The sequence below is a fragment of the Phocoena phocoena genome, chromosome 19, assembly GCF_963924675.1.
Source record: "Phocoena phocoena chromosome 19, mPhoPho1.1, whole genome shotgun sequence".
Taxonomy (NCBI): Eukaryota; Metazoa; Chordata; class Mammalia; order Artiodactyla; family Phocoenidae; genus Phocoena; species Phocoena phocoena.
In genome coordinates this window covers 44,294,739-44,311,693 of record NC_089237.1, presented here as the reverse complement: position 1 = coordinate 44,311,693, position 16,955 = coordinate 44,294,739, and the positions used below count along the sequence as shown (strand labels likewise).

The following is a 16,955-nucleotide window of genomic DNA, read 5'->3' as shown; positions in this document are numbered from 1 at the left end:
CGGGATTAGGCAGCCAGGTAAGGGACTCGCCCAAGGTCTCCCAGCTAGTAAGAGCAGGGACTGAAATTGGAGCCCCGGCGGGCTGACTCCAGGGCCGGCTGCTGTAAGGTGGGTGCTGGGAGGTGAGAAAGGGCAGGGCGGTTGTTATCGAGGCGCCCGGCGGGAGTGGAGGGACGCCTTTGAGGACTGAGCCCCGCTATGGCGACCCCGTGCCATAAAGCGTGTTGACCGCCGCGGCTTGAGCTCTGCTGCTTCCCTCGACACGCCGGCCCCGCCTTCCGCCGCCACACTTCCGGTGGGGCCGCGGCCGCGGAGGGGCGCGGGCGGGCGGCCGCTGGGGGTGGCGGGATAGGCTGGGCGCGGCCGGCGGTGCGGGCGGGCGCGGGTTGCGGGCCGGCTGCTGCTGTCCAGGTCTCTGCGGCCCCCGAGGGCCCTCCGTCCCGCCGGCGCCATGGGCAATTGCCACACGGTGGGGCCCAACGAGGCGCTGGTGGTTTCAGGTGAGCGGGCAGCGAGCGAGGGAGGTGGGTCTGGGACACCCAGGGCCTGGAGGGTGTTTGGGGCGGGGGCTGTGTTTGGGAGGGCGGGGGCCGGGCTGGGGAGCGAACGGGGAGGGGCCAGGCCGGGGAAGGACTCCGGGGGTGGGGCCTGAGCCTACGGCGTTCCGGGCCGCACCTGAGACCCCTTCCAGGAGGGACCCCCAGTACTCCCATTTGCCGTGCTCTGCGCCTTAGGGCACGGGCCAGGGTCTCCCCCGCCCTCCCCCGCCCTGAATGTTTAACCGTGTTTATTCCCTCCTTTCTCTGCTTCCTCCCCTGACAGGGTCTCCCCTGTGGCCTAGGGGATCCCGAACTGAATGAAGCCTTGGGGTTCCGGGAACAGTCTGGCCGGATGCCAGCGCCCGGGACGGGGGTTGGGTCGCAGGTGTACGTCTGGGGAGGGACCCTGGACATGAATCCTTGGGCTCTGGGAACAGACCCGTTAATTCCCAGCAGGCTGGGTTTGCTGGGGTTAACTGGCACTGCCCGCCCCAGGGACGCGGGTGCGGCCTCTACAGAAACCTGGCTCTGTGTTGCTCTGGTTGCAAAATGCTGCAGGCTCCAGAATTTCTGTGCGCTTAGGTGGGGCTGGGGGACTGCAGTATAGGGGAGGGGAGAGATATCTTGCCTTAAGGCTGCTATTTAAATTGTATGTTTGGGTATCTTGGGAAGTGGCAGAAGCCTTTCAAGCCACCAATTCGTGCAGCCCCTGGCACGGGTGCTGGGGAGAGGCTGTGTTTCCTGACAGCTTGGAGGCCTGTAGCTGCAGGAATCCCTCATATCTTCCCATTGTCAGTGTGGCTTCTCCACCTGTGCAGAGTTGTTAGGGCCGGCTGCAGAATGAACAGGAGAGGGTGGGCTGGGCCAGGGCTTGTAGCTGCCCACCTTTGAGAGGTGTGATGAATCCATTGGGAACTTTCACCCCAGAACACGGCCTCTGGCTCAATTTGGATCTCAAAATCCATCTCTCCCCTGGGACGGGAAATCCCCAGTCTCCCTAACTAGCACCTTACTCCAGTGGGGGAATTGAGATCCTTCACTTCCCTAGGAATTCCCTGGCGGTGCAGCGGTTATGACTCCATCCCTCCACTGCAGGGGGCCCGAGTTCGATCCCTGTTTGGGGAACTAAGATCCTTCACTTCCCTGAAAACCAGAAAAGATAGCCTTGGGGTCACCAGGGAGACCCCCAGAGAGCACTGAGGCCAAACCTGCTCCTCTATAAGAACTAGGCCAGTCTCCCAGCCACCACTCCTAAAGAAGGTTTTTAGAAACCCAAATCTGCATTGCACTTGGTTTTTCTTGTGGGATTTCTCTCTAGAATCCTAGACTCTGGGCTGAGGAGACAAAAGGTCCAGTCCTGTCTTTGTGGAGATCCTTGAGACTGAGGGGCAAGAGGAACCCCTGAGATGGGCTGCTCTGTGCCTTCCAGTTGCCAGGAACCTGGTCCTCTGGCCAGAGGCCAAGGCAGTGCTAGCTTCGAAGCTGTTTTAGGGGTGCGGAGAGGAGGCCATGCTGAGAATTAAGAGGACTGGAGTCAAGGGAGGGTGGAAGAGAGAGAGAGAGAGAGAGACAATGCCTGGCATAATCCGGCTATGGGAGGCCAGCAAAAGGCTAGCCGGGCTTGGGCCTGGCGAGGGTGCCAAATCTGATGAAGATCCCCAGCCTGAGGACCCATATTCTCCAAGCAGCCCCCACCCTGAGGAGCCCTTCGGATTTGAGATGATCCAGCTGAGCTGTGGCTCTCTCTAGCACGTGGACGCCCAGCCTGGCGCCCCCCACCGCCCCATTACTTGGGCCTGCATCTAAGTCCAGGGGCATCTCACACAGCCTACTTTCAGAAGGAGGATGTTGATAGATTTCATGATCATCTTTTCCACTTGAAAAGTCTGGGGGTTCTTCTTCTTGTGTAACCCCCCTCCTTCATTCTGTAATGTAAAATTTTTTCCTCTGTTTCCACTTCTGGGAGTTTAAAAGGGGAATCCAAATACCATACACCTTTCTCTCTTCTCTACATTAGGTCAGAAGTTCTTAGCCTGGAGTTTGTGGATAGAATGTAGAGGTCTTCGTATTTGGACGAGGGGAGAATAGTACATTTTTATTCACACTAACCGAAACTGATAATTAGCGTTTCTTATGATTATTAACGTCAGCAACAATCCATGATAGTATTAGCAGGTATTTTCCTACCAGTCTGCCTTTGTTGCAGGTACCGTAAGAACCATTTATGCTCATCACTACTTTGAAATTAAGCCAGTTGTTAAAATATCTACCACGAGATCTTATTATTTAATGTATTACACAGAGCACATATTACTATACCACACATTTGGTTGTTTTAACATTTTGATAACTTGGATTTGTTTCTTCTGTATCTTATTTTATGCATTTATGAACATTTGGCCATTACCGGACTACTAAGGGGGATTTCGACTGAAGAAATCCCCCTTGTATGGGAGTTCCCTGGTGGTCTACTGGTTAGGATTCGGCGCTTTCACTGCTATGGCCTGGGTTCAATCCCTGGTCAGGGAACTGAAATCCCACAAGTCGCGCAGCACCGCCAAAAAAAGAAAAATCCCGCTTGTAGAGTTGTAGATGGTCTTCTTGACTAGTAGGAAGAAAAGGGTGGAAGAGGGGCAGGAAGGGAAAGGAGTGTTCCTGAGAGGGTGGACTGGCGCCTGTGTTTGGGGAGGGCTAAGAGTAGGACGGAGGTCATCATGGGATATGTTTTGATTTTTCAGCTTGGTTGAGGACAGAGCAAAGGAAAGCAGATTGAGTTAGAAAAAGTGAGCTAACATTAGGAGAAACTTCCAGGTCTGGAGACAGTGAGAACTGGGGAGGTCAAGGAGGGGCCACCTAAGCGTCCTCTTTTGGGAGTGGTGCTCAGTGTGACCAGGAAGCTGGGGGGAGGAAGACGCCTTCCAGGGGAGGAGGGCTGCTGGGGGCGGGACAGCCTGGCAGTCCCAGCTTCCTGTTGTTGCTACCCCTGGGAACCTGGCCATGTTGCCCTTGGCCGAGGCCCAGCCTGAGCCGAGGCAGCCTGCTCCCAAGGTCAGAGAATGAGTTAAAGGTAAAGGGCGGACAGCCACCCTGGGCTCCCCCACCCCCATCCCGCCCCGTGCCACTACCACCACCCCTCCCACAGCACACTGAGAAGTCCCCGGGGCGGGGGGGTGGGGGGGGGGTGAGGAACGAGGAAGTGATGGCTACTCTAGAAGTTATCCCCCGACATGAACCCCTAGGTCTGGCCTGGGTCACTGCAGGAGGCTACCACAGCAAGGAAGCTGTGCCCCAGCCCCGACCAGGCCAGAAGAAGTGGAACAAGCTGTGGTTTTGGACCCTCTTCCGGTTTCACTGGATCCCGAGATGGTTTGGGTTTCAAATTGACTGCTTGTCCTTAGCGGCTTCCCTTACCCCGTCCCCAGGGCAGAGAAGCCTGCAGCGGCTTACCTTGAGCAGCGGCCCCGAGAACCCGTATCTCCAGAGACCTAAGACTTCTTCCTGCCCCTGTGCACGCGGCGGGGCTGCTCCTGGTCCCTGGGCCTCGGGCTCGGCTGCTTGCACCCTGTGCATACAGCAGACCAGGAAACAGGGCTGGCCGCTCAGTGGGCAGTGCCAGACACCGGCCCTCTGACTTGGCAGGCCCGACGCTCTTGCGGGGTCCTTGTTCCTTTGCCTCCGCCTGTTTAAAACTCGTCTCTGGTTTGTGGTTCTCTCTATTGTCTCTGCTCGGTTGTCGGCCTGACCGCCCACCCAAACCCAGGCTCTAGACCTGCAGTGTCCGATATGGTAGCCACAAGCCACAGGTGGCCACTTAAATTTAAGTTAATTAAATTAAAATTCAGTTCCTTGGTTACACCAGCCACATTTCAGGTGCTCGGTAACAAATGTCCCGGCAGGTGCTTTGTTGCACAGCACAGCTGGGGAGCATTTCTACTCTCCAAGGAAGTTCTCTTGGACAAGACTATTCTAGAAGTCATCCCCCCACGTGAACGCCTAGGTCTGGCCTGGGTCACTGCAAGAGGCTGCTTCTACCCAGCCTACGTGACCCAGGTATCTTCCTCCCAGTGCAAAGTGGTGTTTCTAAAATGCAAATATAACTGTTGCTCCTTAGCTTAAATGATTCCCCCATCACTCAGACAGACAGACAGACAGACAGACACACACACACACACACACACACACACACACACACACACACCTCTCCTTGGCCTGATACCTAAGACATACACACATACACAGACACACACACACACACACACACACACACACACACACACACACACACACACACACACACACACACACACACACACCTCTCCTTGGCCTGATACCTAAGACACTCCATGATCTGCCCTCTGCCCCTCCACCCTGCCTTGTCCCCTCCCAAGGGGTCTGAGAGACACTGTAACCCAGATATACAAAACTACGCCCTGACCTTTGACCATGGGAGGCAAACACCCTAAGGCTTTCCTGAAAACCCATTTGTGAACGAGGAAATGATGACACCCACTGGCATTTTCCCCATTACGTTTCCTTTGAATCGTCTGTTTCTGAACATGTCTGCACTGCAAGTGAACAGCCCCTCTTGCTTTTACTGAGTTTTCTTGAACTTGTTGAGTAATTTTGGCATCAGCAGAAGGGTTTGTGACAAGAATTTCAAGAATTGATTTTTCTCGTTTCTGTATAGAGAGCTGCCGTACGCATCCACGGCATGAATCAGGTCGTGGCCAGGTTCAACATGCTATTTAGTTGATACACAGTTTTTCCAGGAATCACTTACTTTTTAGGCCTTTTCCCTTTCTCTTTTCCAGTTGGTACCATAAGTTGGGCTCTGTTATGAGGCCTTGCCTTCCCCATCCACTCCCACAAGAAGAACGAATTCACTCTGAACCCCTGGGAGTAGAGAACCAGCCTCACTGTTGGACACGAGCAAGGCCCCAACCTTGGCTCAGAGTCTGTCTTCCATTAGCCTCCCACCCGCATTCCCTCTGTGACTGCACTCACTCTGATAACAGGCAAATCGCATAGTACGACCATCATCCCAGGAAAAGGTCCCTCCTCCTAGTCTCACCTCTTTTAAGATAGGAATTTTATCTTCATCTCTGTTTCCCTAGCATGAAAAAATATTTGTTTGCTGAATGAATGGGTGAATCAAAGATGGAAGCTTTTCCATTCACTCCTGCCCACTGACCTCTCATCTGTTCTCTGAAAGCATTTACCTTCTGAACTACTCATTTGGCTACCCTCCTTTCTATGCAAATTGCCTGTCTACCAAACTAGATCCCAAGGCCCTTAAGGGCCTACCTTCCATTTATTTGTAACCTCAGCACCTGGCACCCAGCAGTGGGAGTTGTCAAGTGTCAGAGCAGGCGAAGGCCCAGAGCTGCTGTTGGCGGCATGGAGGGTAGACAGACCCAAGAACTGACTGACCAGCAGTGGTTTGCTTTGCTCTCCAGGGGGCTGTTGCGGTTCTGACTATAAACAGTATGTGTTTGGCGGCTGGGCCTGGGCCTGGTGGTGTATCTCCGACACTCAGAGGTAAGGGCCTGGGGGCCAGCAAACCGGGCATCCTGGTGGGCAAGGGAGAAAAGGGTTTCCATCCTTACCCCCTTCACCCCACAGGTCAGCTAGAGCATCTACCACTTGCCGCCTTCCACTCTGGGGGGCGGGACCTCCTAAGAAGCAGATGAAATGGGTTACACAGGGATGCAGGAGGTCTGTCTGTGGGCACCTCCTCCTTGGTGGGTGTGCTTTTTTCCATTGAGGGCATCACTTCTGTCCCAGAGGATTCAAGCAGAATGCTAATGCCCTGATTCTAGCTCAGAGTTATTCACGGAGCCTTAATTACACACCTGTTTGGAGTGGGTCTAAGAAGGGAAGAAGGGCTGAAGGGACCCCTTACACAAACCCTCACCTGTGCAGGCCCTGGGACAATGCAGGCAGGGCCTAAATGGCAGAGAATGGATGTACAGTCTGAAGGGGCTCTGACAGCAGCGTGTTAAAGACAAGGGGTAGGGATCTAAGGAATTGGCTCTGGGGCCGGGCAAGACGGCTCTGGACCTCCTAAATCAGTCTGGAGAGACCTACTCGGGGAAGGGAGGTTTCAGCTCCCCAGAGGGCCCACTGTCAGGCTCTACCTGCTGGCTTTCCCAGAGCCTGCCGCAGGGCTGGACTTGGCCTGGGCCTCTCCTGCCCCCTCACTGCCCGCCCAGGAGGAGATGAGGCCCGGCCACCTCTCCACCAGCACCCCTTCCTGACTATGGGAGATCAGGCGAGGGGCCCAGATTCTTCCAGGCCAGGACCCAGGCAACAGAGCCGCGAAAGTGCGGGCATGTTGGCGGCGGTGGGGGTCATCTGAAGGGGAAGCAGCAGAGATTCCAGTGAAATCCCCTTCCTGGATCTCAGCCCCACCAGTCAGCAGAGAGATGACCCATGGCCACACTGAGCTGCTGATGCTTGGGGCTTCAGGGAGTCTGAGGGTGTTGGCTAGTGTCAGGGGCATGGGAAGCATGTCACCGCTTTTCAACTTCACTGATTTCTCACTAACCCCCTCCACTGTTCCATCTCTGCCCGCACTTGGCCCTGCCTGAGTTGAGGGGTCCCGGGGGACTCTTCTGGCCCGAGGCCAAAAGTGTCAGAGAGTAATCAGTCCTGGTCACAGCTTCCTCTCAGGCGATCCTAAGCACTCCTGAGGGGGCCAGTTGGCCTGTCGGAAGCCGTGAGGTGCCCTCCGCAGAGACACTGTCACCCCACCCCACCCGCCGTGGGACGACAGAGTATCTTGTCAAGACACCTCGACATACAGCCATGCCGAGAGTGTTTGCCATTTGCCCAGAGACCTGTCCTGCCCGGGCATCCACTGCTGGGGCAACACCCAGCAGCCCTTTCTCCACATCCGTGGTCCCCCCTCCGTCTTCCTGCTCCAGGGAGCAGAGCCCCAAGACAGGAGGGCCAAGCTCCTCTGACAGCAGGCTTGGAAGTGAGGGGTGAGGGCCCTTGTCCTCATCCTAGGAAACTGATCTCCCACATCCAGGCTCAGCATCCTCCCTCTGGTCCCACTTGCTGGGTAGTCTGAGCCTGCAGCCGCTCCCCTTCCTGGGCCCTGTTTGGGGCAGCCCCTTCCCCAGCCCCTAGCCTGCTTGGGGGACATCTCCACAAGCTGGGGCCTTTATTTCCCTAGGCTGGCAGGAGCCTCTCAGGTCAGAGTAGAGGTTTCTAGCCCAGCCTCCCTTTTGAGATACTTTCCACAGCCATCCTACATGTCAGCCCCCTTGGTGTCAGCCATTCTTCTCCAGACTCAGGGAAGTTCCTCCTGCTGTACTTTGCTGCCACATCCTGTCCTATCCTGAGGCCCTGATGTGGGCAGCTCTCTCTCCCTTGCCCGAGTGATTCCTCCACCTCTGGCGTCTGAGCTGCAGCCTCCCTCCTTCGCTCCCTTACTCCCTCCCTCCTCCCTCTTTCCTGTCTCCCTCTCTCCTCCTTCCCCAAAAGAGAGCTTGGTGGGTTCCTGTCTGAGCTGGGTCTAGAGTCCTCTCAGACCCGAGGGTGCTATTTTTAGGGGCTCGAGTGAAGGCAACCTTTGCACATCTGCATGGCTGGAGCCCCCAGGGCTGGCACTGCGAGATCCAGGGCTGGCACTGGGGGATCCACATTGCCTACTGCTCCCCGTCCCCCCAGTCCACCTGCTTCTGCTCCGTCACCTCAGCCTCCCTCCTCCCTTCCTCTGGTGTAAGGAACCTTCCATGCTGTCCACAGCCTGGCCTCCGCCTGGACCAGCACCCTGCACACACTCTCACACACGCTGCCCTAGGAAGGCCCAGCTAGGGGGGGCCAGGTAGCTTTGAAGCACTCGGTTTCCTTTGCCATGACTCTGTGCTATGCCCAACTCTGGAAACTCGAAAGTGAATGACTCCGTTGTCTCCCAGTTGTTGTTCCTGTGAATATCCTGGCAGGGGCGCACTTTCTCCCCCAGCCTTCCTTGACACACCCTTCCCCCCAGATCAGGAAATCCAAAAATCTAGGGAGGGGGCTTTTCTGGCCCTAAATTGCCTTCTTAGTGATATGAAGCACAAGCCTTGAGGGTTTGTGCCCCGAGCAGGATTCAGGATTTTCTGTGGCTCATTAATCCCCAGAGTGGCCTCCCCTGCCAATTCTGGAAACACAGGTTAGCCTGTGTCCGGAGGGTGGAGCTGAGGCCATCTCCCAGATTGTGCCAGGAATCTCCTGGGAAAGTGAGGTGGTGGGTAACCCAGGTGCCCTATGCACAGGCCTCCCAACCTCAGATCACGGGCTCAGGGCATTGGCAGACTTTTCCTCCAGCCCAGCAGCTCCTCACTGGAAGGGTATGGGGGCTAGAGAAGAGACCCAGAGGCCTCAGGCCAGCAAGGGGGTGTCTCTGTCCCCCTACGGCCCTAGGCTGAGCTGGCAGCGGGGGGGCGGGGGAGCTGAGGTGCTAAGAGCAACCCCGCCCCACCCCCCAGGCGTCAGGCTTTGAGTGCTTGTCTGGTAACCACTGTGTGTGTTTGCTGTGTCCCCTCCTACCCCTTCCTGTCCCTACCTCTCCCCACCCCCTGGCTGCTCCTCAGACTGTCTCTGGAGGTTATGACCATCCTGTGTCGCTGTGAGAATATTGAGACGTCGGAGGGGGTCCCGCTATTCGTAACAGGGGTTGCACAGGTAATAACCCACCTGCTTCCCTCCTCTGTGTCTAACCTTCTCTCTTCCCGCCCTGCGGGGCCTGGCAGGCAGGCGCTGGATGGACTCCACTTCTGAGAGTGTGCCTCTCTCCCCTCTGCTCCCACCTCTGCTGCTCTGGGTGGCAGGATGGATCCCTATAGATCCCCAACTCCCTTGCCCTTGCTCACTGGGGCTGCTAGCGGGGAAAGGGCGAGGGCTTCTGGAAGCTCTGCCCAAGTCTGCCAGTGGGGGTCCTTGGATGACAAGCCTAAATTGGGAGTAAGTTGAGGCAGGAGACACAGGCCCTTTAGTGACAGAGCTGGGCTGTCTGGGCAGAGGGTTCCGGCCTAACGACTCCTACAGAAGTCCTAGTCCTCCAGGCACCACGGAGCCCCTTGCCAGCCCCTGCTCCAGGCTGACACCTCAGTGTCAAGCCCTAGTCCTCCCTGCAGGGCCAGCAGATGCGTCCCATGGGGAGTTCTGTTCACCCCGCCACTTGACGCCCCCCAATTTCCTGCCCCTGATTTGTGTCGAGGGACCTTTGAGCAGATCTCTTGTCACCGGACTTCAGCTTCCGCATCCGTGAAATGGGGAGAATTACGCCCTCCCTGTGCCTTGTAGGAATATTGGAAAGGCGAGTAGAACAATATGAGGGCGCTTTGGGATTTTCAGGGAAGAAGTGCTAGAGGAACCCCATCTGTACCATGAACACGATCTCATGATCTCACTTGGAAAAGCAAGTGACCTGCTGTCTCACTCCTCACTGCCAGGCAGCCGTAGCTAGGAAACCCTTTCTTGAGCAAGGGCGTTCAGCAACTCCAAGTGCTTTCTTCATGACATGCAAGTTCCCATCTTCATTGCTTCATTCACCAGCTCCCTGTTGAGCACCTTGTCAGCTCCAGGCACTGAGGAGGCAGCGATGAACATCAGAAAACCCCTGGCTTCTCAGAGCCTGCATGCTGGCAGGTCCCCAGGCTGGAAGAGACCTACATGTCACCTTACCCATCCCCTTCCCTCTCATGAAATTGTCTTCCGGCTTCTCAGGCAAAACCCTTGCACCACCACACCCTTCCTCACCCATCGTGTTATCCCTAATGGGGAAGGGGACTGTCCCCATCGCACCCACCCCTTGTAGCCACAGGAGGGAAGGCTTCAGGGCAGAGGCCTGAGAAGAAGCTCAGAGCACCTTGTGTGGAATGAGTAGGGTCCAGGCCTCTCTCGACCCGCTTCTAGAGCAGCCTCATCTCCCTCCAAACCCATGTTCTACTTGAAGCGGCTGCAAATGCCCAGGTCCCTTTTCAGCTGGGTGCTTTGGACCCTTGAGGACTCAGGTTGTCTGGGCAGAACAGCTCTTTGTGGGATTAGTGCTCCTTGGCCAGGAAGCTCTAGTGTGACCCCAGCCCTTTCCCCCACTGGCCCACCTGGCCCCAACCCCAGAGGGTGGGGCTTCAAGTCCTGGCCTGTTGCCAGGTAGAGGGACCAGGCCAGGATTCCCTCGCAGGGTGCAGACTCCCAGCTTGCCAGGCTACAAGGCAGAGCTTTCTCAGCAGCCTCCAGGGGCATCCCAGGGTGTGAGCAGACCCAGGGAACAGGTGAGGGCCATGTTCAGATGGCATCCCTGGACGGCCCGCACAGCACGGCCTAGAGGACGAGCATTTACGTGCTGTCCCAGGACACACACACGACTACATCTGTAGACTCTGCCCACCCCCACTCCTCCAGCCCAGACCACCCACAGCCAGTTCTCCTCTGCTTCCCTTTCCCACTCTTCCAGCCAGGCTGACCTGAGCAGAGGACGCGTGTGCATGTGGGTAGCACACTCCACTCCTTCCTGTGAGCCATCTGCACCCCACCCCCCGCCTGCCTTCCCACCCATCTCCTCCTCACATGCTCCCAGCTCTGACCCCTTAGAGGGTCCTCCCCCGCAGCAGGACCCCTGGCCCATCCCAGCCGGAGCAGTGAGGTGTCGCACTCTTTCCCCGCACCCCAGGCCCTGGGCCCCCAGACCCATGTCCCTGTTTTGCGTTTCTTGGCAGGATTTCCCTAGAGATTATGACGTTGCAGCCCCGCTGCGAGGACGTAGAGACGGCCGAGGGGGTAGCTTTAACTGTGACGGGTGTCGCCCAGGTATAGTAACTCAGCAGCCCCGCGCATGTCCGTTGAGCTGCCTCGTCCCCATGCTGGGGTTTGGGAGGGAGGAGGAGAGGACGGCAGCCAGGGGCAGTCTCCCTCCAGCACCCCTGCCCCCACCCCCCCTGCCAAGAGTGTCATCGCCACTGGAACACGCTCGGCCTCTTGGCCGCCCAGCAGGACTAACAGACACCCCTTCTCTCCCCAGCGGGCCTGCGGAGGACAGAACCAGTGCTGAGAACTCCTGTCTCACTAACCCCACCCCGTTCTTTGCAGGTGTCAGAAATGCCAAGCCCCAGAATCCAAGCCTTCCCTGTTCCCTTGGTAGGGGGCTGCAGGGTGGGGACCAGAGGGCGAGGCCACGTGAGGCAGGGGAGCTCTGGAGTTGGAGGCTGCGTTATCTTCCCAGCTCAGTGCCTGGCCAAGGGGCTTCCTGCTCTCCAGAAGTCCACACAGGGCAGGTTCAACCATGTTCTAGGCCTCTGGCGAGGGGGTTGTCAGCTTAGTGCCTTGGGGAAGAAAGGCAGGAGGATGCCCACCCTCGGCGGCGGACCCCGGACCTGTCTGCTGCCCGGTCCCGGCTCTCTTTCCTGGTCTGTCTGTCTGTCTGTCTGTGCCCCTATTGCTCATTCTCCTTTTTGCAGAGACCTGCAGGCTGAGGGGAGGGGTAGTGGGGAGCCCCAAATGCCCAGGAGGGAGGCCATGGCAGGGCCTGGGGCTGCCAGTAAAGATGAAGTTTCTCAGTATGAGTTCCTCCTGTCTTCTCCACACTGGAGGCCTCAGACAGACTCCACCCCCTCCCAGCCCCTAGGCCTCCAGGTCCTGAAAAGGAGGGGAGGGGTACCATCACCATCCTCCTGGGTCTGGGGCCTCCGTCTGCCTCCCTCCAGCCTGGCTCAGGCACCTCTGTGACCACCGGCAGGTGAAGATCATGACCGAGAAGGAGCTCCTGGCCGTGGCCTGCGAGCAGTTCCTGGGCAAGAGTGTGCAGGACATCAAGAATGTCGTCCTGCAGACCCTGGAGGGGCACCTGCGCTCCATCCTCGGTGAGGCCCTGCCCAGCCCAGGGACCCCTCTGCTGCCTTCAAGGAGCCTCGCAGTGTCCCCAGGCCATGGCCAGGGAGGGGACAGGGCGAGCAGGGGGTTGTCTCTGTCGGTCCCACTGAGAGGCTTCTAGCTGAAAAGCTGACACGTTTTCCGTCAAGTATTTCCTTTCAAAACATGAGGTGACTTGAGTGAAGAGGAGGGCATTGAAGTAGGGGGTGAGCGGCTGCCAGTCTGGTCAGGCACCTGGTGCTGCTTGGGACACTTTTCCTCATCCTGCCTGGACCCTGCAGGAGGAGGCTCAGTGTTAGACACTGTTAAGAAGAAACTGAGGAAGACCCAGCTCTGACCGCGTGACCCCTGCGTACACTCAGACCTCCACCTGCATGCCTCCTCCCTTTCCTAGCTGGCTGGGCCCCTGGGGAGCCAGCCCATGATCCTTCTGCCCTCAGGGACCCTGACAGTGGAGCAGATTTATCAGGACCGGGACCAGTTTGCCAAGCTGGTGCGGGAGGTGGCAGCCCCCGACGTCGGCCGCATGGGCATCGAGATCCTCAGCTTCACCATCAAGGTGCAGTGTGATGGGAAGCCTGTGGCCTCTGCGTCCATCCGGGAGTGGGGAGCTTGGCCAGAGGAGAACCTTTATGCCTCTGACTGTTCCCAGGGATGACTCCCCCTTCCCTCCCCAGGACGTGTATGACAAAGTGGACTATCTGAGCTCCCTGGGCAAGACGCAGACTGCTGTGGTACAGAGAGATGCCGACATCGGAGTGGCTGAGGCTGAGAGGGATGCAGGCATCCGGGTATGTGGGCTTTCCTTCCCAGCCCCAGGGACAGGGAGCTCACGGTTGCTCAGGGGACCCTAAGCACCTGTCCCTCCTGCTCCCAGGAAGCCGAGTGCAAGAAGGAGATGCTGGACGTGAAGTTCATGGCAGACACCAAGATCGCCGACTCCAAGCGAGCCTTCGAGCTGCAAAAGTCAGCCTTCAGTGAGGAGGTCAACATCAAGGTGAGAAGCCGTGGGGCATCCCGGGTTGGGGCTCAGGGCCCAGGACTTGGCCGCCAGCCTCTGACATGCTGACCACACTCCCGCCACAGACGGCTGAGGCCCAGCTAGCTTACGAGCTACAAGGGGCCCGTGAGCAGCAGAAGATCCGGCAGGAAGAGATTGAGATTGAGGTCGTGCAGCGCAAGAAGCAGATCGCAGTGGAGGCGCAGGAGATCCTGCGCACAGACAAGGAGCTCATAGCCACAGTGCGGTGCCCCGCCGAGGCCGAGGCCCACCGCATACAGCAGATCGCCGAGGGCGAGAAGTAGGTGCCGCTGGTGCCCGGGCTGGGGGATTAGTCCAGCTCCTCTGCCACCCATGCACTCCCTCCACTCCTGACCGAGCCTGGGGGCCCCTTCTCCCCCACTGTGAAGTAGGAGTGACCCTCCTCCCCCGTGGGATTGTCGTTAGGAAGACTGAATTAGGTGTAGGAGGTTTAAGGGCCTGGTATGGTGCCTGGCACAGAGGGCACCTCTGCTTGGTCCCCTCTCTCATTTGCATCTGGGAGCCAGTGCCCTCTCCTTGGCCAGATCCAGAAGGCCAGGGCACCCCCCTCTCGTGGGTCCCCCACCCCTGACACCTGCCAAAGCAGAGGCTCGGGGTTTGTCGGCCCCAGGCAAGGCTGGAGGGGCCCCTGGCACTTCCCACTGATCCTGCCCACCCGGGCTCCCTCAGGGTGAAGCAGGTCCTCTTGGCACAGGCAGAGGCTGAGAAGATCCGCAGAATCGGGGAGGCGGAGGCAGCAGTCATCGAGGCGATGGGCAAGGCAGAGGCTGAGCGGATGAAACTCAAGGCTGAGGCCTACCAGAAATATGGGGACGCAGCCAAGATGGCCTTGGTGCTGGAGGCCCTGCCCCGGGTGAGGCTCCCACCCCAGCCTGGGACTGGCTGGGCAAGTGCTGGACTTCTCTGGACTTTGTCCGTAACACAACGACAGGCTGGCTGGGAGGGTTAAATTGGGGAGTACTCAGCAGTGGGGAGAGAACCTCACAACAGGCATAGGTTCATCCCTAACCCACTGGGCCATCTGACCATGAATTGCAAATGAAGGCCACCCAGGCTACACTGGGATTGGGTGAGGTAGAGACGGGAGGGAGAGATGCTGGACAGGGCAGGTGGATGGAGTCTGAGTACCAACCAGCTCCCCCCCACCGCCTCCTAGATTGCTGCCAAAATCTCCGCCCCCCTGACCAAAGTCGATGAGATTGTGGTCCTCAGTGGGGACAACAGCAAGGTGACCTCAGAGGTGAACCGACTGCTGGCCGAGCTGCCTGCCTCTGTGCACGCCCTCACGGGCGTGGACCTGTCTAAGGTGGGTGTCTAGCCATCTGCGGTGGGTTGCCCAGGACTGGCCCAGGCGGAGCGGTCGGTTGGGGGCCCCGGAACCAAGGCCTCATGGCATCTCCCATCCTTGCAGATACCACTGATCAAGAAGGCCACCGGTGCACAGGTGTGAGGTCTCGAAGGCTCACACTGTTCAGCCCCCGCCCCCTCTTCAGCACCGTTTTAGTACCACAGGGACAGCGGGAACGTTACTGACTCTGGTGCCTTATTTTGTAGGGACCAGGAGTGCTGCGTGTTCAGGCCTCTGGCTGTCTTCCCTTCTCCCCTGTCTCTGTCTGTCTCCGTCCTCTTCTCCTCTACCCCACACCCTCATTTTCACTGCCACATTTGTCTGGTTTGTCTCTTCCGCCCTTATCTCCCTGTACGTTTCTTCCTTTGTCTGTTTGTCTTTTTGTCTCCCCTCTCCTCCCATCCTCTACACACATCATGTAGTTTAGGCTGAAGATGTTGAGTCTAATCATTGTCTGTCTGTTGGGGGGTGGCCCTGCTGCTCCTCAGAATCCTGGTGCCTTGAAGTTTTCTGTGCATCTGTCCATCCCCCGTGTGGCCCCAGCCAGAGCTTCAGCATGGGTGCAGGGATTCTGGGTAGGACGGCCACCCTGCCCTCTCCTGGCCTGGTCCCTGCCCCCAGGAAGCCCCCAGCCTCGCACACTCTGGCCCTTCTCGGCCCGGGTTATCTGTGGCTGCAGGCCCAGGGCCAGCACCATTCACTAACCCCGTGCCCAGCCCCAGGCCTGCTCTCATACCTTACCTCTTTCTCCCCCGCCCAGGGGCACGGAGGGAAGGCCTCCTGTGTAGAGCAGCTCCCTCAGTTTACTACTGCCTTAGGAGGCCCCTGCTTGTGCTCAGGGAAGTCCCCTTCATGGACATGTCCCTACTAGGTGGAGTGGGGCTTGGTCCCAACTCTGCTAAGCCCTTCTGGGATCAGGATCTAGCCCTTCTGGAGACTAGAAAGTGTAGAGACCCTCTTCCTACTAGGGCTGTACTGTCCTGGGTGTCGGGCTGGGCCCTTCCAGTGGGCAAAGCTGTGGCACCCTATACAGAATCCAGTGCTGTAGACTGGCCAGACTCCACACCCCTTGTGCCAGCTTTCTTCCTGGCCAGAGTGATTAGGTTCCAGCCATGGGGAAGCAGCCCAGTCCTCTGTGTCCTTGCTCCAGTGGAGGCAGAAGAGCCCAGGACCCAAGCATCCTGTGGTCCCAGTCCCCCACCCCTTGCCCTGCCCCAGCCTGTGTAGCCGTTCCTGCATGTGGATGCTGCATGTGTGGTCTGGGGCTTGGATGCTGCACTGCCCCGATGCCCGTCCCTTCTGGTAAAATAAAGATCTGGTTATGCCCGCACCCTGTATTGTGTCTTTTGTGAGGGGAGAGACTGGGAAGCAAGAACCAACCAGGTCCCCCACCCCTACACCCCTTCAGCCTGAAAGCTGCACTTTGCCTGTTCTTCCCCACCCTAGCCACTGGGGGGCACCAGCACCCAGGCCATGACCCCTTAGCATCCTAGAGGAGGGCCGCCATCGCCCAGGTGCTGAAGCCAGACCTGAGGCCAGGGAGACCTGGCTCCACTGCAGACAGAAGACAGAAGGGGCTGCCAGGTTCACTGCACCCCTGCCCATCCTGAGCCCCACTCGGTAATGGAGACTCATTTCTCAAGAGCGTGAGCGCTGGAGTCAGACTGCTTGGGTTTAAATTTTAGTTCGGTTGTTCATCACCTGTGTAATCTTGGGCAGGTAGCTTCATCTTTCTGGGCTTCAGTATTCGTATTCATTTTACAAATTTAATGCTTCCTATGTGCCAGGAATTGTCCTAGATGCAGGGGAGACTGCAGTGAATAAAACCAATCCCTAGCTTTTAGAGCTTACATTCAGGTGGGGGGAACAAAATAAGAGAAACTAAATATACAGTATGTTAGATAATGGTATGTGCCAAGGAGGAAGATAAACAGGGAAAGGAATAGGAAGTTCGGGAGGGTGTTGAAACTTTAGTGTGAGGAAGGCCTCATTGAGAAGGTAGCACTGAAGAAAGCAAAGGAATGAGTCATGCAGATATCAGAGAAGAGCTCTCTGTCCAGAGCCTCTGACACAGAAGTGTGTCTGGCATGACTGAAAAACCAGCAAGGAGGTCAGTGTGTTTGGAAGTGAGTGAATGAATGAGCAGTGGGGTGAGTGGTGGGAG

At 57.6% G+C, this 16,955-nt stretch overlaps 1 protein-coding gene across 2 annotated transcripts; it reads left to right on the top strand.

Annotated features, from left to right (window-relative positions):
• The first annotated feature begins 328 nt into the window (after positions 1-328).
• Positions 329-16,118, top strand: FLOT2 (flotillin 2). Of its 2 annotated transcripts, none has more exons than XM_065896792.1 (11): positions 329-500; positions 5,996-6,077; positions 11,252-11,342; positions 12,268-12,391; positions 12,842-12,960; positions 13,079-13,192; positions 13,279-13,398; positions 13,488-13,702; positions 14,113-14,296; positions 14,600-14,749; positions 14,855-16,118. In XM_065896792.1, exons 1-11 carry the CDS (start codon positions 452-454, stop codon positions 14,891-14,893), a joined length of 1,287 nt encoding a protein of 428 aa, XP_065752864.1. In that variant the 5' UTR covers positions 329-451; the 3' UTR covers positions 14,894-16,118. The 2 variants fall into 2 exon arrangements, with proteins under 2 accessions (XP_065752864.1, XP_065752865.1); XM_065896793.1 differs by lacking the exon at positions 11,252-11,342 and adding an exon at positions 9,125-9,215 and having other exon boundaries at positions 452-500; positions 14,855-14,893.
• Positions 16,119-16,955: the final 837 nt, after the last annotated feature.